Source organism: Quercus robur, chromosome 3 (genome assembly GCF_932294415.1).
Source record: "Quercus robur chromosome 3, dhQueRobu3.1, whole genome shotgun sequence".
NCBI classification, from domain to species: Eukaryota; Viridiplantae; Streptophyta; class Magnoliopsida; order Fagales; family Fagaceae; genus Quercus; species Quercus robur.
Genome location: NC_065536.1, coordinates 19,275,572 through 19,297,626, shown reverse-complemented (window position 1 = coordinate 19,297,626; position 22,055 = coordinate 19,275,572). Strand labels below are relative to the sequence as shown.

The 22,055-nt window shown below is 38.0% G+C and overlaps 1 protein-coding gene and 1 long non-coding RNA gene across 2 annotated transcripts; one reads left to right on the top strand and one right to left on the bottom strand.

The window, feature by feature from the left end:
• Nucleotides 1–4,675: 4,675 nt before the first annotated feature.
• On the bottom strand, nt 4,676–6,740 carry LOC126720053 (uncharacterized). Its single transcript, XR_007653226.1, has 5 exons — nt 6,524–6,740; nt 6,363–6,415; nt 6,188–6,254; nt 5,019–5,175; nt 4,676–4,911 (listed from the first exon to the last, which is right to left on the bottom strand). It is a non-coding gene; the product is annotated as an uncharacterized LOC126720053 (long non-coding RNA).
• Nucleotides 6,741–7,685: 945 nt separating this feature from the next.
• LOC126719360 (uncharacterized) lies at nt 7,686–9,377 on the top strand. The gene has a single exon (XM_050421927.1). The coding sequence runs from the start codon at nt 7,686–7,688 to the stop codon at nt 9,375–9,377; it is 1,692 nt and encodes a 563-aa protein (XP_050277884.1).
• The last annotated feature ends 12,678 nt before the right edge of the window (nt 9,378–22,055 follow it).

Sequence of the window (22,055 nt, the reverse complement as noted above, 5' to 3'; positions counted from 1 at the left end):
TTCCCTCCACAAAATTTGCATGGAGATAATTAACCTCCATGCATTGGGATTGAATTGACAAACACCTAAACCTAACTTGACTAGTAACTCCCTAGCAAAGGCATTTAAAGGAAACCTAAGGCCACCTAAGAAATAAGATTCATAGACGCCTATTCCAAAATGGGGCTCACAACACCACTCTCCACAGACGGGTAGCCTAGGGTTAAACTCGTCTGGGATTTGATACCAGGACCTAAGGTTACCTAACCTTTGTTCGTCCGTCTTAGAATGGATGCCTACAGCGCAACTAAAGACGGTCTCTACCTCGTCCGTAGGATTGGACGGAGAACCAGCTTGAGAGCCAGAAGCTCTCCTAAGCTGTTCTTGGACGACTTCAATGGGGAGCCCAGGGGCCCCAGAAGAGTAGTTCTCGTCCGTGCTTCCTCCACTCTCATCACTAGCACCACTAGAGCTAGACCTATCACTAGTATCATCACAATACTCGTCTATAACCTTATTAAGGCTATCTGTAGACGAGGAAGCGACAGACATCCCTAACAAGAAACTTAAACCTAAAGACGAGAAAAAGAAGAGTACCTGGCTCTAGACGGAAGAAGACTCTAGACGCAGAGAACTCCTAGACGAGACTCTAGACGATGGATGTCAAGGAAGAAAATTTCTGGAATGAGGAGGGTCAAGGGAGGCGTTCCACTATTTATAGGATGCTGACCTGGGTAATCGAAACGACCCAACCAATACAGAAGCAACACGTGGCATCTACCTTGGAAAAATAAATCGACGGAATCAGTCTCTAATAAGAAAAGGACACGTGGCACAGTAATTATTAACCAATTGTGTCCAAGAACGTTCAACCTTTTGGACGACTCACATGGACGAGGGGGCAACTGATGGTGTCACAAATAATCCCAAGTCCATAATTCGTCCATATGTATCGTCCAACGACAGAAACAACAACAAGCGCACCAGCGACCCTCGTCCGTATATGGACGAGCTTAATACCTCTAAGATCTACTTGTCATTTATGAACGACAAGCCTTCCAAGATGATCTCGTCCATCTTTCACTAAAAGTGGACGAGATCATCCTGGGGGTCTCGTCCATCCTTACTATGGATGGACTAAAAGTGGACGAGCTCCTCATGAAGGTCTCGTCCATCCTCACTATGGATGGACGAGTTCACCTAAGTAACTTCCACAGCGGTTACTCCCAATTCTCCGGACTCCTCGACACTGGGAACGGTTACCAAATAGATAACCGTTCCACACACTATATAAGGCTTCTTCGATGAAGGAAAAAGGTATTCAGACATTTTCTTACTTTTAAGAGAATACTTCTTCGTTACAGAGAGTTCCAAGTAACTAACTTGATCATCGGAGGATTTTTGGCCGGTCATCACCGGTCCCCTCTGATTCTGTGTCTTTGGTATTACAGGAGATAGCCCGAAGATCAACGTTCAAGTCTTATCAACCCACTGATAATCAAGGAATCATCAGATATCATCATGGATGAACTATAATTTGAATTTACCATTCTTGTTATCATAACTATCAATTTTTGGATCCTTATCCCTATAGTTGGGATTATTAATACTTATCACGCGTGTACTTAGAAACCCTTTTATTTTTTTTTTCCTTAAAGGCTAATGATTTACATTCATTATAATTTGGAATTTCTACATTTTTCAATCACAAAAATAACTAAGGTGTGATGAGAATTATGCGAAAAAAAATTATTTTACCCATAAATGCCTAAATCTCATCACACCCTAGGTATTTTTGTAATTGAAAAATGTAGAAATTATGAATTATGATGAATGTAAATTGTGGGATCAGAGAATTTATGATCCCGACCCATTTCATATTAAGGCCCAAGGCCTGCGCCGAGGAGAGATAATGCCGAGGGCGTACCATGGAAGTCCAGAACGGCCAAAGGAAATGGCCGAGGACGACCTTGTGCTCGGCATCCCATAATGCCCCTAAAAGGAAGAGAGAGCACAGTGCAGGAACAACCCAAGTAAAAGGCTGCCAGTACTGCAATAAAGCATTCTGCACCTGACAGGACCATACTCTTCAGCTTTTGCAACCACCCCCCAACCACTCTAGGTATTAGGTATGGGCTGACAGGACAAGTCTTAAGCCCTAGAAAATTGAGCTTACACGTGGACGCTGGCGAGAGGGTAAATGCCAGTATAAAAAGTTAAGAGAGGCAGTATGAGAAAAGGGGGGGGGGGGGGGACAACCCGTCTCCCAAGCCAGGGAGTCCTAGAACAAAGGAGGATAATGAGAGTACAAAGCTCCGCAAACTCCTCGGACGAGATTCACTGACCGGAGCCATCCAAACCACCACCCGGTGACCAAAGCCTAACCTTTCAAACCCTCGCTCTACAAATTATATTGTTTGGGCCCTTTACGTACGAGCCCAATATCAACTTGGGGTCGTTATGAATTTGTGTCCCTACATAAATCATTAACCTTCAAAAAAAAAAATCAATTTCAATTGTTATTTTTATTTAGTTAATATTAATTAATTTTGACATCATCGTGGATGAACTATACTTTGAATTTACCATTCTTGTTATCATAACTATCAATTTTTGGAAAGTATATAAAAAATATGTGTGTTTTATATTGTGTTTTTGAAAACTTGAAATCCCTACTAGTTTTAGAATAAATTAATATAGTGCCCATGTATATTGAACGTGTTGTGTGGTAGTCTCCTGGTTGCTTCTTATGTGGAGCAATCCTTGCTTAAGGGTTCAATCCTCCTGGGCGGCTTTATCCTTTTTTAAAAATAAAAATAAACTATGAAGAAACTAACCAGCTTTATCCTTTTTTAAAAATAAAAATAAACTATGAAGAAACTAACCAAACGGAAAACTAACGAAAAAAAGAATTTAACAGAAATTGAATTTCGGCAAGTTGACTGACAAAATTGATGTCAGTTTCTCTCTCCACCTTTTTCTTGAATTTCGGCAACATGAATACCGAAATATCAAAAATATGTCAGATTTGTCATTTTCTCTCTCTCTCTTCTTTATACCGAAATTTGCATCTCTCCTCTTTTAGCTAAAAAACTTTGCACAGTATACATAAATCCAATAAACTCTCATTTTTACAATATTGAGCCAAAAGACTCTCACACAACCTTTCTTTTTCTTTATTTATTGATGTGCATATGTGTTTGTATGTCATGATACGGTTAACAAATACTGTAACAAGGAACAAGGACAAATGATCAAGACGGAGCTAGAACTTGGAGTTAGGAGGCAACCTTATTGCTCGCTATGTGCGGCAACTCCGGCCTTTAACTTTACTACTTTACCACTAAGGATTTTTGTTTAAAACTTTTTAAATGACCTAGTTGTTTGTTTTGGATAACATAAGTTGATTGGATAAACTATGAAGAAACTAACCAAACGGAAAACTAATGAAAAAAAGAATTTAACAGAAATTGAATTTCGGCAATCCGACTGACAAAATTGATGTCAGTTTCTCTCTCCACCTTTTTCTTGAATTTCGGCAACATGAATACCGAAATATCAAAAATATGTCAAATTTGTCAGTTTCTCTCTCTCTTCTTTTACTTGTATTTCGACAACACCAATACCGAAATTTGCATCTCTCCTCGTTTAGCTAAAAAACTTTGCACAGTATACATAAATCCAATAAACTCTCGTTTTTACAATATTGAGCCAAAAGACTCTCACACAACCTTTCTTTTTCTTTATTTATTGATGTGCATATGTGTTTGTATGTCATGATACAGTTAACAAATACTGTAACAAAGAACAAGGACAAATGATCAGGACGGAGCTAGAACTTGGAGTTAGGAGGCAACCCTACTGCCCGCTATGTGCGGCAACTCCGACCTTTAACTTTACTACTTTACCACTAAGGATTTTTGTTTAAAACTTTTTAAATGACCTAGTTGTTTGTTGTAAAAAAATTTGTGGCAATAACATTACTCTTAAAAGAATTGATGATATTATTAAGAGGGGCAAAGTGTAATTATATTTAATAAAATTACTAAAATTAGTACTTATTAATAAAATAATATTTAAAAAAAAAAAAAAATTAGGTGGGCATTGCCTCTAGTCAATATATAGCTTGTCTTTGCAAATGACATGTTGATTGTTAGGGTACGATGCTGATGTCAGGGGAGTAATGAACAGTGTTTTAGCCCACCTGTGTTTCCAAGTGGCAAATGAGAAATTAGGCTTTCATTTGGTTTGGCTACTTTTAACTCATTTAGTCTGAACTTTACCTTCACCTGGGTTTTATATCCAAATCTATTAATGTGTTAAATTAAGGACCTCTTATTTTTATAGAAGTTAAACTACAAAGACTAACACAAAGTGGCACGAATAATGGCTTGGATCCAAATCCTCTCTCTGGTTAAATGTTAATAAGAGATGAATCCATAGCAAATACTTAGAAGAAGTTAAGTATATTTCCACACTATGACAACATAACAATCATAGTTTTACAAATACTAATATAAGAAGGAAGGTACATATCATATTTTGTGTATCTCGTTAATATGTCAGAGGTTATATATATTAACCTTGCTTAAAGGTACAGTCATTTATAAACATCTTAACGCCTCTCTAATCTGAGTCTCCCAATCATATGATACCCAATTAACATCATTTCCCCCTCTGTTTTTGCCAACAAATGCCACTCCTCATCACTTGCCTCCATCTTCCTCTTCCAACCAGCATGAGCAGTAGTTGGCAATCCTTACAGTCAGTGAAACTAAAAGCCTCTTAACACTAACCTCCCTTGTATTCTCAGTAAGCAACTTCCTTATCAAGCATATTTTATATATCTATGCCATATCCCGAAATAAGTGCAAATTTCTTTCTTTGTGGAGCATAGTTAGGTCCCTTTTTAATGAGTAGCCGTTCCATTCACTAGAGCATAAGTAGTTCAAAAATATAAGCGATAAGTACATGCAAACAATTTAAGTAATGATTTTAAAAGACAAACAACACCAAGCTGAAAGGTTTAAGATATTTACCAAAGACATGAAATGGACCTCCAAGAAACCAGAAGACATTCAAGAAAATTCACACACTTTGATTGCCTAGTGATTATTCAGTGATTATTCGAGTAGGTAGATAGATACACTCCCTTGATTTCTATCCAGAACATTGAATCAGCTTTTATGATTATTGCTGCAACCCATCCATTTATAGCACAATGTCAAAAACCAGATTCTATGCTTTATATGGTTGTTCAATTTAACAGTTTTAAATTAGCCACATTTTCCTTCTGTAGCAAACTAACAACAGTGTTTAAATGCAATGCTAAATAAATTATCAAGGTTTGATAAAAAAAAGAATGGTACTTGGAATATTCCTGTGTTTAAATGCAGTATTCAGAAAGGTAATTTAAACAAATTTTCCAGGTTAGAGAACGAAAATTAATTTAGTGAGTAAAAATTCTTTTGCTTTTAAAACATCAAACAATGAAATACTTAATTTAACTTTCCCATACCTAGTAGTAGTTGCCATAAGCATATCAACAAGGTACAAAAGAATATTAATCATTATATACTAATGATTAACTACAAACCCAAAGGATGTCAATGCCAGAAATTATTTATGTCAAATATAAATTTCTTCTTCGAAAGCATAACAAAACCATAGAATAAGAATTTCACCAAGAAACAATAAAAAATCCAAAAGGACAATAGTTGAATTGTTAATAAAAACTCATAGACATGATTCTCAAAAAAAGAAAAGAAAAAAAAAAAAAAAAAAAAAAAGAAGAGAGAGACAAACATAACAATATCGGTAGAATTTGAGTAAATGCATACATACACATCTTTAAGGTGCCAAAATATAAACTAATATTATTTTTATCTCATTACTGCTAGCAATGATTAAACTCAAGTATGTTAGTTCTAAATTCAAGCTGTATATACTTATTTATCACTTGCGCTGCATGAATTTATTGGCAACACAAATTGTAGAGGTTGTCAAATTAAAATTTTGATAGTGTTTGGCTCACCTCAAAATGAAATAACACAATATCGGCCAGATTTAAAGCAACCAAGTTCAAAGGTGTATGTTCCGAAAATTAAAACATGCAAGTCCAAGAGAAAGCACAAACAAATAACAAAAACACACAAGAAAGCCCATTCAGACATTTTTACAACCATTTCATCCGCACTAATTAATGTACCTGAAATTTCGACACAAAGAAGAAGTTGCTTTTAACTTTCACCTTCTCCCCTCTTTCCTCCGAGTTCCTAATCATCAAGGCATAGTACTATTCATCAATCAAGTATAAAACAAGAACAACAAGTCATAATGCAACCAATCAAAAAACTGAAACGAAAAGGGTTTGAAGTACTTACAAGAGCTTTAAGCAGTTCCGACGAATCCCAAAAAGGATTGCATATATTGTTATCTTTAGTTCAATGCATAAAACCATGCAATGTTTTAGTGAGATCTAGGGACAGAGTAGAGCAAACCAACAAAATATAAAGTTGAAGAAGAAGAAGATTCGTATGAGTACCTGGCGGAGGATGGGGAAATATGAATGAGTGTTGAGGAATAGAAAGCTACAGAAGAGTCCGTATTTAGTTTTCTTTCATGAGATACAAAACAGTGGATAGGGGCAGAGACGAGCAATTAAATGATATGTTGACTGATTCAAGGCTTTACCTAGAAAGAAAAAACAGAGATTATGTATTCTAATATTACGCATTATTACAGTTACAAATCATGTTTTAATAGTTTCAATCGTCACAGCAAATTCAGCGACAACAGAACCGGTGCCATCAGCGAAAAAATTAAATAAATAAATAAATAAAAAATCTCCACCCAGTATAATTATTGCTATATGTGCGTTTATTTATTTTGTTATTTGAACAATTCATCCCATCATTGTTTACTAGTTATATGATTCAATAACGCTAGAGATGCCATTGACATTTGGTTTCCTTACCTCATGAATGTATAAAACTCAACTAAAGTTTTTAATTAAAGTTTAATTAAGGGCATTCCACTTTCCACGTACCAATAATGTACAAGTTTTTGTTGTTTTCTTGGGTTTTTCTGTGAGAGAACTTTTTTGAATGGGTTGCTTTTGGTTTTTAATTTGTTTGATGGTTACTGTGTAGTAGGGTGTATTTATTAAAAGGATAATCTCAGGTTCATTTCTTGATGGAGGGGAATTAAGGTTTTTTTTATTATTTTTTATTTTAGATAATATAGAAAAGAGAGAGTAAGAAGACAAAACTTACAATATTAACACTTACAAAAATGTCAAAATTTTGAAAGTATTAGAGAGGCTTATAAGGAAGAACATGTCTTTAAGCTATCAAAATAACCCAGCTTATGATCCCTCTAATCTCAAATAAAAATTTCTTTATATCTTCAAATAAAGCTAATTTTTAAAAAATTGTTTTTAGTGATTTTTCTTTTTTCATTTTTTCCTCAAATGAGCTTCTAGTAATGAATAAGTATACAAATTAGAAAGAAATTGATGGTAACTCTCTTTTGTACAATCTGAGCAGCAGGTAATGGAATGCTCTCGTGCTCTCTCTAGGGAGGAACAGGAGGAACTTGTGCGTAGTAAGAAAAAAGTTTAAAATGTTAGTCATGCGGGGTTCCAAGAAGGGCTGGATTCAGCTGCTTCGTCTCCGAGGAATGATGGCAATGGCTGGAGCAGAACCATGTCGTTTAAAGATAAAGTGGTTGGTGAAATCCCTGGTGCTTTCACACAAGCCTTCAACTTTGGTAATCTAATGGAAGACGATGCTGATTCTGATGAAGAGGTCGAAGGACTGAGGGCAGGTTTGGTGGCAGTGAAATTCTCTAAAGAACTTAAACAGAAGATCCGTAGCCCTTGGTATAAAGCACTCATTGTCAAGGTTTATGGGAGGTCCGTTGGGTTAAGTTTCCTACAAAATAGACTATTATCTATGTGGAGGCCGACTGGTAGATTAGATTGTGTGGATTTAAGTCATGGATTCTTCCTTACAAGATTTTCTTTGAGAGAGGATTATGAAGCTATATTGAAAAGGGGACCTTGGTTTATTGGAGACCATTTTTTGTCCATAAGACCTTGGGAACCTGATTTCGCTCCGGCGACTGCAAATGTGGCGTCAGTGGCAGTATGGATAAGGTTGAACGAACTCCCGATAGAGGATTACCATGCGGAGGCTTTACTTCATATAGGTAAAGCGATTGGAAACGTGTTGAGGGTTGACACGCACATGGCCTTTGAGTCTAGAGGTAGATTTGCTCGGATATGCGTTCAGGTCGATGTCGAGAAGCCGCTTGTTACGGCCATACTGATAGGGAAATGTGAGCAGTCGGTGTGCTATGAAGGTATCCATAAGTTATGCTTCGAGTGTGGAAGAATAGGACATCGTAAGGAATTATGTCCGCATGTCATTCGCCAGCCATCACCGCCGTGTAAGGAGGCTATCCAACCAGACGGTGTGACTGAGGTACAAGCATGCAGCTTGCATGAACCTGGAAACGCCAAACAAAGTGTGGGTCCCAGCTTGAGCGCGCATGGTAGTGCGCAAGAGGATGTACCTGAGAGTACATATGGTCCGTGGATAATGGTAGTGCGCAAGAAACAAGGGACAAAACAGTTGAGGGATGATGGGACCACAGTGAAGTTGGCGCATGGACAGCCAAGAATAGGGAATGAAACACGGTCCTATTTGCCGTTGGGATCAGAAAATTTGAATGCTGGGCCGAGCAGGGATATCAAGAGGAATCTCTCACCCCAGAGAGTTATTGATGGGCTTCAAGTGGCCAAGGCAGTCCAACGTTTGGCTAAGGAGGGGCTGAAGCCAGAAAAGGATGGTAATGAAGCAGGCCCAAGTGTGCTGCATGTTGAGAAGAGCTCGGCTAGGCCTGGGAAGGGGAAAAAGTCACTTAAGCCCAATGAAAAGCCCAACACTTTTAATCCTTTAGCTTCAGTTAAGGGCAAGAAGAGTGTTGCCCGAAACAGAGCAGTTCACTCTATCAGTGCTAGCGCCGTCAAGGGAGAGAGTAGAACCGGTTCTTCTTTGCCTCTAAACGCACAAGGAGTTAGCTTGATTGATGAAGAGAATGGTTGTGGCAGAAAATTCTCGGGCACTCAGTTTCAATTTCAGTCTTCAATCGGGTCAGAAGATCTTATGGGTTATCAATTTGGAGGTGGGTCCGGCAACGATCAAGGCGCACGCATCTCAGACCATGGGCGGAGTCAACAAGAAAGCGAAGGCAGTTTGGAAGCTCATCCTCAGGCCTACGGTGATGAGTGCGACGGAGGGCAACTCATCTCTCCTAGAACCGGTATGGGCGGCAGTGAGGAATCATTGGTGGGCTTCCATGGTGGAACGGTTGAAGGCGGAAGGGATGTGTAGTCTGGATTGGGTTTTGGTGCCTTGGATAACACCATTGGAGTGCCGAACTGTGTGGTGGATGATGCTGTTAGAGGAGAGGCAGCAGATAGAGAAAATGATCTGGATCGTATGGAGCTTGAGGGTGGAGCTGAAGGTAATCCTGCCTGTTGTTGATGGTTTTTAAAGCTCTCGGTCATTATGAATATCATAGTATGGAATTGTAGGGGCGCTCTGAAGCCCTCTTTTCAGAGACATGTTAGGGAGTTGATTCGTTGCCATAATCCAGCGATTTTGGTAGTAATGGAGACTAAAATTGGAGGTGAAAGGGCTAGGGAGATTACAGATAGACTTCCCTTTGACGGTGCTATCCACACGGAGACCATTGGTTATGCGGGTGGTTTATGGTTGCTGTGGAATTCTGACAGAGTAGAGATTACGACGTTAGCCAACACTGAACAGGAAATTCATACCGTGGTAAAGGTACGAAATTCTGACTTTAGCTGGTTGTTTACTGCAATTTATGCAAGTCCTAGAATTGCGGAAAGACATATCTTATGGGAAAATTTAATTAAAGTTACTGAGATGCATGATATGCCTTGGGTGTTAGCTGGTGATTTTAATGAACCTCTTATGGAGGGCGATAAATTTGGGGGTAGGGCTGTTAGTGTCAGTAGATCATTACTTTTTAAGGAATGTTTGGATAAATGTAGTATGATTGACATTGGGTTTGCTGGACCGCGGTTCATGTGGACTAATAAAAGAAATGTTCAAGCCCTCATTCAAGAGAGGATTGATAGATTTTTTGTTAATCCTAGTTGGTGCCTTATGTTCCCTGAAGCAAAAGTGGTTCATTTGACTAGATGCCATTCTGACCATTGCCCTGTGCTGCTGGATATGCAGCCGAGAGTTAATGCTATTAGGAAGAAACCTTTTAAGTTTCAAACTTGTTGGTTGTCTGACCCAACCTTTCCCAACATAGTATCTCAAGCGTGGAGACATTACCCCATGCTTGCAGATGCTATAGCTTCTTTCACTAGAGAGGCCGAGAAGTGGAATAAAATGAAGTTTGGAAATGTCTTTGCTAGAAAAAACAATATCATGGCTCGTTTGAATGGTATTCAATGGGCTGTAGCGATTAAACCGTCAAATTTCCTCCTAAATCTTGAGAGTGAGTTGCTTAAAGAGCTGGATAATGTGCTGAATCAGGAGGAAGAAATTTGGGCTTTAAAGTCTAGAGTCAATTGGATGATTCAAGGTGACAGAAACACTGCATTCTACCATGTGTCTACTTTGGTTAGGAGGAAAAGAAATCAGATTTTGGCTATTAAAAATCCAGTAGGGGAGTGGCTGTATGAAGAAGATGCAATTAAAAATGTCATTTGGAGTGGTTTCAATGAAGTATATTCCTCCTCTCTCTCTAGTGCTTCTTGGTCAATTCCTTTTACCACTACATGGCAAGGAATATTGTCAGATGAGGAAAGAGTGAGTATTAGTGGGGTTGCTTCGGTGGAGGAGATTAAAAATGCCTTGTGGTCTCTAAAGGCTTTTAAGGCTCCTGGACCGGATGGCTTGCATGCGGGGTTTTTCCACAGATTTTGGTTAATTGTTGGTAATTCTGTGATTGATTTGGTGAAGAAAGTTTTTGTTGAGAGGAAAGTTCCAGAGTTCTTGAATAGGACCCACATTGTCCTTATTCCTAAGATTCAAGGTTCGGAGACTTTGGGTAACTATAGGCCTATTAGTTTATGCAATACAGTCTATAAAATGATTACTAAGATTATTGTTGCTAGACTTAGACCCTTTTTGGAGAAGATCATATCCCCTCTTCAAGCTGCCTTTGTTCCAGGGAGGAAAGGCATTGATAATGCAATTATTGTATAGGAAATTGTTCATACCCTTAGCAAAAAGAAGGGGAAAGTAGGGTTTATGACCATTAAAGTGGATTTAGAGAAAGCGTATGACAAGCTTGAGTGGAGCTTTATAAGATGCATGCTTATTAGAGCAAATTTGCCCGCTGATCTAATTGATATTATTATGAGCTGCGTTTCTACAGTTTTGACCTCGATATTGGTGAATGGAGAAGCTTTAGACCCCATTTATCCATCTAGAGGGATTAGGCAAGGGGACCCTCTCTCCCCATACTTGTTTATTTTGTGTATGGACTTCCTTGGCCAACTTATCCAAGAAAAATGTGAGGCAAAATTATGGCAGCCTGTAAAGGCTTCTCAAAGTGGGCCATCCTTTTCGCATTTATTTTTTGCGGATGATTTGGTGTTATTTGGGAGGGCTGATGGGAGGAGGTGTGCTGTTATTAGAGATGTTCTAGATGAATTTTGTAGCATGTCAAGGCAATCAGTGAGCATTACCAAATCTAGAGTGTATTTCTCTCCCAATGTGGATAGGGATACAAGAGAATCACTTTGTGACATTCTTGGTTTTGCTTCCACGCCCTCTCTTGGTAGATACCTTGGGTTTCCCATAAAGCATCCGGGTTCCACCACTCAAGATTTTAATTTTATCTTGGATAGAGTCAAGCAAAAATTGGCCGGGTGGAAAGCTAATTTGCTCTCTCTGGCTGGCCGGGCTGTTTTGATTCAAGCTTCCTCATCAACTATCCCTTCGTATGTCATGCAAGGCACTTACTTACTAGGAAGAATCTTGGATGGTATAGACCGGGTTAATAGAAATTTCTTGTGGGGCTCATCGGAGACTACTAGGAAAATTCATTGGGTTGGTTGGCAGAAAGTAACAAAGACTAAAGAAGAAGGTGGGCTGGGTTTGCAAGAGGCGAAGGGTAGAAACACTACGCTCCTTGCTAAATTGAATTGGAGGTTTCATACGGAAGATGATGCTCTATGGGTGAGAGGGCTAAAAAGAAAGTATTGTAGCAACAGGAGATTAAATGCTGTTAATATGGATAGGCTGCCTTGTTCTCAGATTTGGAGGGCCATCAAGAAGGGTAGGGAAACTTTTAACAAAGGAAGCATGTGGGTGGTTCATAGAGGCAGCACTCTTAGCTTTTGGCTGGATAATTGGACATGTAAAGGTCCTATCCGTAGCCTCATTCATGGTCCTTTAACCCGTGAAGCAAGCCATTGGAAGATTAAAGATGTTTTGGTAAGTGGAGGTTGGGATTGGAGTCGAATTCCCTTTGAGCTTACCCCTGAAATTAAATCGATCATCCAAGCCATTCCTATTTCCGTAGGGGATGGAGGAAGGGATAGGTTAGGTTGGAGAGGTAATGCTAGAGGTTGTTTTGATCTCAAAAGTGCTTATTCTTTTGCTAGAGAGGTGGATGAGGTGGAGGATGTGGGTATTATAGATGCAAATTGGATTTGGAAATTAGATATGCTCCCTAAAATTAAGACTTTCCTATGGAGATGTGTTCACAATAGCATAGGAGTAAAAACGTGCCTTACTAGAAGAGGTTTTGGGGATGATGGAGGGTGTCCTGTTTGCCTAAGAGAGCCGGAAACTATTTTGCATGCTCTTAGAGATTGTCCAAGAGTAAAGCATATATGGTATCAGCTGGGTGTGAAGGGAAATAATGATATTTTTTGGAGGACCAATCTGCACAAGTGGCTGCAAAATAATGGAAATGTGGGATGTAGTCCTATCCAAGGGAAGCCTCCTTGGAGAGTTATGTTTAATTTTCCTGTGTGGTGCATTTGGAAGAGCAGAAATTCTTTTGTTTTCAATAGAAAGACCCCTAATCCGAACCTGTATAGGGAGATTTCTAATCAAGCTGCTGAGTTTATGTACTGTGTCTCTTCTCCTCGCAGCCCAGTCCGAAGAACCAGCAAAAGAATCAGGTGGGAGAAGCCTCCTTTGGGATGGAAAAAATTGAACACTGATGGTTCAGTTATTGGGTGTATGGAGCAGGCCGGATGTGGAGGGGTAGTGAGAGATGAGCATCGGAGTTGGGTTGCCGGATTCACTAGGCATGTAGGAGCTACTAATAGTTTTGCTGCTGAATTATGGGGGCTAAGGGATGGTCTTTTATTGTGTAGTAGTTTGAATATCTCTTACCTTATTGTTGAGATAGATGCCAAAGTGATTGTGGATGTCATTAAAAATTCTGCCTATGTAAATCAGATTATATCTCCCATTTTGGACGACTGTAGGCAGCTGCTGATTGGATTTCAGCAAGTTCAGCTGAAACATTGTTACCGTGAGGCTAATCGTTGCACGGATTTGATGGCTAGAATAGGGGCTGACCAAGAACAAGAATACATGTTGTTTGCTAGTCCGCCTGTGGACTTAACTAAGGCTTTGGAAGATGTTTGTAATGGTGTCTTCTTTAACAGAGTCTGCACTGATCTTGATGTAATGCTTTGAGTTATATAAAATCGTCTTTTAACCAAAAAAAAAAGTATACAAATTAGATCAAGTTCTTTATAACTCAGCAATATTGACTTGTTTTTTTCTTTATGAAGAATGCCACAGTTTTGAATTCACATTCTCCGCATATTATAACAATTAAATTATATAAAAAAAAAAAAATAAAAAATAAAAAATAAAAACTTGGTTCTCAAAAAGAAAAAGAAAAAGAATATATATACATATATATATATAGAGAGAGAGAGAGAAAACAAAACGGTATAATTTAAATTTAATAGACTGGTCTCTTTCCCAAGAGAGATTGAGCTTCTAACCTTTTATTTGTTTTTTATTTGAACCTATCATGGGACATAAATCCCAAACTAAAACATTTCTAGTTGTATTCCTTTCATGCAGTCTTCCAAAAAAACACCTACGCCTAATATGTTTTGTTTTTGTTTTTTCTAAATTTTATCAGTATCTTTTTAATCCTTTTTTTCAATCTTCTTTATCTTGTTTCACCTTTTTTTTTTTTTTTTTTTGAGTCAATATTGAAGGACTAAACAAACCAGCCTAAAAACCACTATTCATCTCCCAAAAAAAGAACACTATGCAACGAGGGCGATGTTCGGACATAGTGGACGTGATTGGTCCAATATTGGGCTAAGAAACCCAGAGACAATACAACGGTTGTGTTCAGAACTAGCTCAACGCAGCCCAACAAACAGGGGTGAAATTACTCTTAAGACCAAGTGGACCAAGGCCCCATAGACTAGTCCGTTACAACAAAAATTAGCTGAATCAATTTCAAACAAGCTTGATGCGTAGGGCCATCAATAATCTTGAAATCAGGTCCACATTAAAAAGTCCAACTAATGTGGACTCACTTGGGCAAACAAGTTCCTAGGAGTTAAATTAGTACTGTCAAATTCCCTCACTGATTTGAAATTTCATTTCTCTTCAAAAAATCAATACCCATCATTAAGAAGTTGTAAGATTACCAAAATCAGATTCTGTAGTTCCTTCTTCGCTTTTGAACTTCAAGAAGATTATAGTAATTTTATGACCCAATTTTATTTCGGATCAAGTTTTACAATAGTGTAAGTATCTGGATGACTCAAAGCAAAGAATAGCAAAGTAGAAAAAATGTTGTTTTATGAAGCTCAAATATTCCCAGCAAAATATTGAAAAAGGGTAAGACTAAAGTTCATTTACTTTATCTTTACCGTGACCCTCTCTATTTTTCATCAAATTTTACAAGTAAATGGTTATCAACATTCCTTATAGCCTATTTTTATAAGAGCATCCACATCCGGATCTCAAATCCTATCTTATTTTATCATCCCAAAAAGCTACTTTATTACTTATACCATACCATTTTTCAATATACCCAACATCCCAACTTTTATTTTCCTATCCTACTCATTAAAATAATATTTTTACACAATAAAATAATATATCCTTAAACCCAAATAAAAACAAAAACCCAACCAACTGCTGCCACCACTACCACGAAGAACATACCCAAACTATTCATTTTCTTCAAACCCCAGAAACACCAGCCAGAAACTCATGGCCATCCAAACCCAGAAACCCATAGATTAACAAAATTAAAATCAAAATCAAACCCATAGATTAACCCAAAACTCCAAACCCGCCGATCCTCAGCCCCAGAGCCACCACAACCCACCACGACCCGCCACGATCCACACCGATTCAAAAAAATCGGACTCCATTTCCACACACACACAAACGATTCACAAACACCGCCAACACACACAAACCCAGCAAACTCCATTTCCACCGCACCACCACCACCATGCCTACCACGCCACCATGCCCACTGCCCACCAAATCCCACCGGAACCAAAAACCCAAACTAAGGAAAAAAAAAAAAAAAAAAACCACCAGATCACTGCCACATCCAACCCATCTGAACCCAAAAGATAAAAATCAATCCATGCCTGCAAAACCCACACAAAACCCAGATCGGCGAAAGCACAAAACCCAGATCGGCGAAACCATTTGACCCACGGCGCCACCAGATCAACGCCGCCACCAACGCCGCCAACATCACACCACATCCAGCCCATCATCAGCGATCTTGAGCGATCCATCATCGGCGACATGCAACCCACCAATCTCCACCGATCCAAACCCACGCCACCACCTGACCCATGATTCACCGATACACCGATCCAAACCCACGCCACCACCTGACCCATGATTCACCGATACACCGATCCATCGATCTCCATGCCGTGACCACGAACCAAACCCAGCTATAGTGCAAGCCTTGAACGAGAAAGAGAGATGTGAGATGAGAGAAAGAGTGAGGAAGGAATCCATAACAAACCCATCGGAATTTATAGCAGACTGATCTGAGATTTTTTTTTTATATGGAAACAAACTGATCTAAGATAGAGTAGAGAGCAGAACGAGAGGAGGAAGAGAGAGAAAAGAAAGAGAAATAACGAAAGAGGAGAGAGAAATTCCCGGGTTAAATGAGAGAGGAGAGAGAAATGAGAGTATTAAAAAATGTTTTTTTTTTATAACATTCAGCTACAGTACCATCTCACATTTGAGATGGTACTGTAGCTAAATCCCAAATTTGGAATTGGGATATGGCATATAGCCTTCCCATTGTTGAGTAGTTTTGGGGCTTAAATGCCAAATGTTCCTAACATTTGGCATTTAGAAGCCCCACTGCTGATGCTCTAATAGGATCAAGGATAGGATAAGTATAAAGGCCCACACCAAGCATCTTATTGACTCTTCCTCAACAATGTAACTCTGAGGCTTAAACATCTTAACATCATAAGAAGTAAGGAAAAATACCAAGACACCCCTAAATTTTGGACTAGTGGCCAATACAACCCCTATCTTCCATTCTCATTTGTCAAAGACCCACCATCAACCTTATCCGCCATTCTCACTCATCAAAGACCCACTTACAGCCTCCACAACTAGAAAACTACCCTCCATTAATACTCAAAACAAAAACCCAAAGAAACAACTAGAAGTTCTTAACAAATACAGAGAAGAATTCTCAAGAAGGAAACTCACCGTCAACCTCCTACAAGCAAACACCTAAACACAGAAAATTCCCTTCCTCCTCACCAAAGAAATACCCAAACAACAAATACAACCAAAAACACCAACCACTCTATCAAATCCCTTCCTACTTAGAAAACTCAAAGAAAGGATTGAAATTAAACCATCAGCAACAACCAAGTCAACGCAATACATCAAGCAACAACAAAGAGACTAGACCCACCCAATGGAGAGCACTAGGACCAACAAGGCAAAGATCAATAACATAGGATCCAAGGTTTGGAACAGCGGCAAGGCTTGGTCTAGTGATGGCACTTGAGATGGTATTCTTTGCTAGAAACTCAGCAGCGCGTCACTAGAAGAAATAGTTTAGGAGACTTATGGTGGTGATGAGGTTCAGCAATGGTAGTGACTGTGATCACGTGGCCAATGACCATATATTTTTGACAGAGATCCTTTCGTAGCTACACACGTGCTATGGACCAAGGCTGAAGACATTGACTGCCAGTGAATGTTGAGGCTGTCATTGTGACGACGTCGACTTGAATTTGTGGGAGGAAGAGGGAAGCTCCAATGAAGCAGCCTTTCTCTCCTCTCTGTTTCTCTCCTTCTCCATTGGTTTGGCTTTGGTATGATCGTATGAGGGACGTTAGTGATTTAAACGGCAAACTTAAGGGATGGCTCGATTTGGCAAGTGTGTAAAGTTTAAGGAGTAAATTGGCTAAAATAAAAGTTCAGGGTATATTGGCCACTGGTCCAAAGTTTAGGGGGTGTCTTGGCATTTTTCCAGCCATCTAAGCCCAGAGCGCCCTATCTTAGTTTCCCCATTCCTCCTTGCTTCAAAAACAATATTCAGCCTTCACATTGCTATTTGGATTGGTACATCCTAATCATTTACACATATCATATTAAACCCATGACTTCAACGCCCATCCCTTGTTTCTGAGAGGCAAAGGAGAAGACATTTGGTACAAAGAACAATTGCATACTGATTCTGGATCTGAACAGAAAAATAATTTAGGAACACTGCCAACCCAATGAAGTGAATAATCAAACACAATTTTTTCCTAAGTATAAAATGAGTTTGGTAAAGAAGAGTAGCGTTAAAATGTAGAGCCTCATAAAGAATTACAATCATGAATGTAAGTAACCCCCCAGAAAATCATAGTACAACATGTATATATGTTCAAGTATTCCAGTCCCACCAGTTTGTCCACATAGGATATTGAGGAACTACCAGCCAAATCATGATATTTATGTGTTGTATGTGTGCCTTCAAGCAAGAATGGACATCTATCACCTTCTTGACATCAACCAATGTACCCCAAGGTCCTTATACTAACCTCAATAACATATCTCGGCCATGTATACTTAATCTATTGAAATTGTTGCATATGTGGTTACATTTATTTTGTTATTGAACAATTCACCTCATCATTGTTTACCGATTAATGATTCAATAAGGCTTAAGATGCCCCTGAAGTTATTACAATAATACAAGGTTTGTACTTGTTTATACAAAATATGAAATGTTAGAGTTGACATGTTATTGGTACCCCTTGCATCCAACAATCTGGAATTTAAACTCCCTGCCAATTGAGGTCTTGTATAAAGACGAGAAAAGAGAGAAGGAAATAGTCTAACAGAGAAGAAGATCACAATGCTGAAGAAACATATTTATGAGTTAGAGAGCACCATAAGGTATATAATTATAACACTCAACTAAATCTTCAATAAGTTACAAAGGGCTAGGCCTAGGATAGTATTACTTCTTTAGCTCACCAATTGTATTTTGTTTCCTCTCTCTTCTTTTTTGGGAAGGAAAGAAGAGAACAAAGCCCATTTTTGTGAGGCTTTTTTTGGGTCTATTTTGACTGGTTGTGGGCTCTTTATTGCGCAACATATTGCCACTAAGACAAAATTAAGCTTTGCACTTGGATCATGTGGCCTGGTGCAATCACTTTCCTTGTTTTGCTCTTTGGTTTCCTTGTAAAATCCCAACTCCCAAGTCAGGTCATTGCATAGTCTTTATCTTATCATTACAAAACACTTGAGAATTCTTGCCAATCGAAAAGTTCTATGTACACATGGTTGAGTCATTACTTCAAATTCATTTGACTTCAATCACCACAAATTATCAGAACTACAACACAGATATAAGAAGATAAAACATGGATTTCACTGGAGTAGGTATTATGAAAAGAAACGGACAATACACCAAAGACTATAAATATCTTTAGAGCCAACCAAGCACTAAAGAAGCAAATCTATAGTCAGTATATCAAAGAAGTAAAATAGTGCTTTTTTTTTTGGGTACATCAGACAAAAACTACGTCATGGAAAAATCTAAGTTAGCATCTATACATCAATACATCCAAAACCAAGGGGAAAAAAACAAGCAATCAAGCTTTCATCTTTGTGTCACTGCCACTCAAGAGACAACTTCCTATCCTCCTGTTTGATGAAAAAACTTTTCCTGCTGCTTCTAATGAACGTTTTTTTATTCCAACCATTACATTCCTTACTGAACATTAATTTTGATACAGTTGTGCTACTTGTCCAGACCAATATCACCAGCACCCTCTTTGCACCAGATTTGTAAAAGGCCTCCTTAATGGAAAGAATAATAGCAGTAGTAGTAAGCCCATTATAACAACCAGCAAGAACCTTGTACCAATCTCTCGATTTACAAATAAAACAAGTGCCATGCCAAGTAGATTTTTAATTGCCACACCCTTCAACCAGGATAGGAACCTACCAATCTTGACATAGCAAAAGTTGTCTGCCAAAGACAGGCTACTCTTGCCAAGTAGATTTAAACCATAAATAATTTCAAAATAAGAAGCTGATCATTTGATATAAACCCAACTACGTCCCCACTCTACATAGTATGGAAACTCCTAAACCAAACTATGTCTAATGTCCCCACCATTCTTTTTTCTTCAATAATCAAATTTAATCATTAAAAATAAGCAAAGATAAATCTTATATTTTTTGGGGCAATTATTATTTAAAAATTATAACTAAAGTATTACATGATCTTGAGAACAAACCGTTGCATTACACCTAATCCTGCCCTTAATTAGAGAACTGCTCACAACAAGCTGATCATAGAAGAACTACATGATGATCGCGATGTGGGCATTTATTCCAAGTCAACTTCAAATTTTATTCTTCTTCTGGTAGCCAAGCTAAGCTACATCACATGATCATGCATTAAAGAAGCTCTCACTATCTTGTTGAGAAGACCTCCAACTTTCCACTTGAAGGAAAGTGTAGAAAGAAGGGTTTCCTCAAGTTCCCAACATTGCACCCACCAGGTGCAATATGGTTGAAGGTGGATTAGAATTAACCCAACTGCTCATATTTGACTATTGAATCATGGTCTCCATGGTTAATGAGCTCTCTGCAAAACATCCTGACACTCTGGCCATAGCAGACACCATATTATTATATCATTTAATCAAAGTTAAACCCAGACTAGATGTTAAAGTGGAAAGGCCAAGAAATGGTATATCAAGTAGGTCAAAGAAGCAAACCAATAGGCCAACATAATATTAAATGGCCAAGAAAAAGAAAAAGCCATCTAAGAAATGTTATTGTCTCATGAGAGAGAGAGAGAGAGAGAGAGAGAGAGAGAGAGAGAGAGAGAGAGAATAACCTATGTTCATACGAAAAAAATGCTTTCTTATTTCTTAAAATCAAGTTAGTTTCTTAATGCATCCAAGCTTCTAATAACCTAAGAAATGACCACCTAGGTTGATAGTAAAATAACTTATTCAGATAACCTGTTTTACCCAACCCATTTTGGGTAAAAAATGAGCACTAGAAAAGAGAACTACCTTCCATCTATATCTCATTTTCAAAATTTACAATCTTTGTCTCATTTTAAACTACAAAAATTTGCATATTACTAAAAACTTTTGTAGTCACATATTCAACTTGGGTCTTTCTCAAATCTTTCCCAATGTTCCTTAAACTAATCCAATAGGATAAAAACCCATATCTCAAACTACAACTTCATAGATAAACAAGTCAAATTTCACATCATGATAAAAAAAAAATTAACCCTTAATTCATATTTGAAATATAGTTCTCCACCTAAAGAATAAAACCCATATATCATAAAAGCATTCAACAAAAGAGAAATCACAAATTTTATAGAGAACTCCATGTTTTTCAAACTACATTCCAATCATCAAAGAAATAGATATAGTTTTTTTTTTTTTTTTTTTTAAAATAAAAATAAAAAAGAAGGAATTTAGATCAAAAATAAATTTGAACAAAGTGGGGAAGTGTTAATATCAACCATAGAGTCAAGTTCCAATAACATAAAGAGATCAAAACATGTAAAAGCTGCAAGCACCTATGGTATATTAAGATTAGATTCAGATCTAATTAAACCCAAATGAAATTTACACAACATTGGAGATTTAGCTTACTTTCAGTTTGAAAGGGCACAACAATGTTGCAAATAATAAGAGAAAAAAAAAATATTATCATAAATATACCACAATCACCTCGGCCCAAATAAATAATACATAAACGTAAGTGAATTAAGCGGGTTATGCACCTTAAATGTATTTATATTGTATTGGAAGTGTATCCATGGATATGAGCTTCCAATTCTTGGCATCTTCATGTTCCAAATGTTTCATGCAAACCAATATCAATAACTTCCTGTACATGCCCAAACTTGTATTAGTATATATGCACATCTACACTGTCAACGTTAACATTGACACATTCTAGATTTTACAAAAGCCAACTAGAAAATGCAGGATTCATTTGTATCAACTCTTTACCTCATTGTTCGTGTAGCTGCTACTTGGCAAAATAGAGTACAATAGCCTACCTAGAACACTCAAACTTTTCTTGTTTTCTAGGTTTATGGAGGTAAGTTCAAATAGAAATTTGATCTTCCATGTCTATATTTGAAATATGGAAAGTTGACTGCTCTTAATAAGGATTTGAATTGTAAAACCCGATAAACAAATGAAAAGGAGAAGGAAAAAGTAGTTTATCAACATATGGTATCATTGAGTGTGTTGAACCTCATACAAACATGGGAAAGAAGTGAACATCGTGACTTAACCATAAATTACTTGTTGCATACTTTATTTGAATGACTACTATAGAGCGTATATGGCATGCATTAGTGCATGTTCTATGGGTATAGGTGTGTCTAGTGTAGTAATAATATGTGCCAACTACGTCCCAGCCTGATGTACCATTGACGGTATAGAATCTTGTTAGACTTATGGTTAAGTGATTAAATTCACCATTTCCTAACAGCTTAAGCTTTTGGGACAATCGGTAATTTAA

Bases quoted from the DNA above. Each gene is read 5' to 3' on its own strand.
- LOC126719360 (XM_050421927.1), top strand. From the start codon at position 7,686: ATGTCGTTTAAAGATAAAGTGGTTGGTGAAATCCCTGGTGCTTTCACA.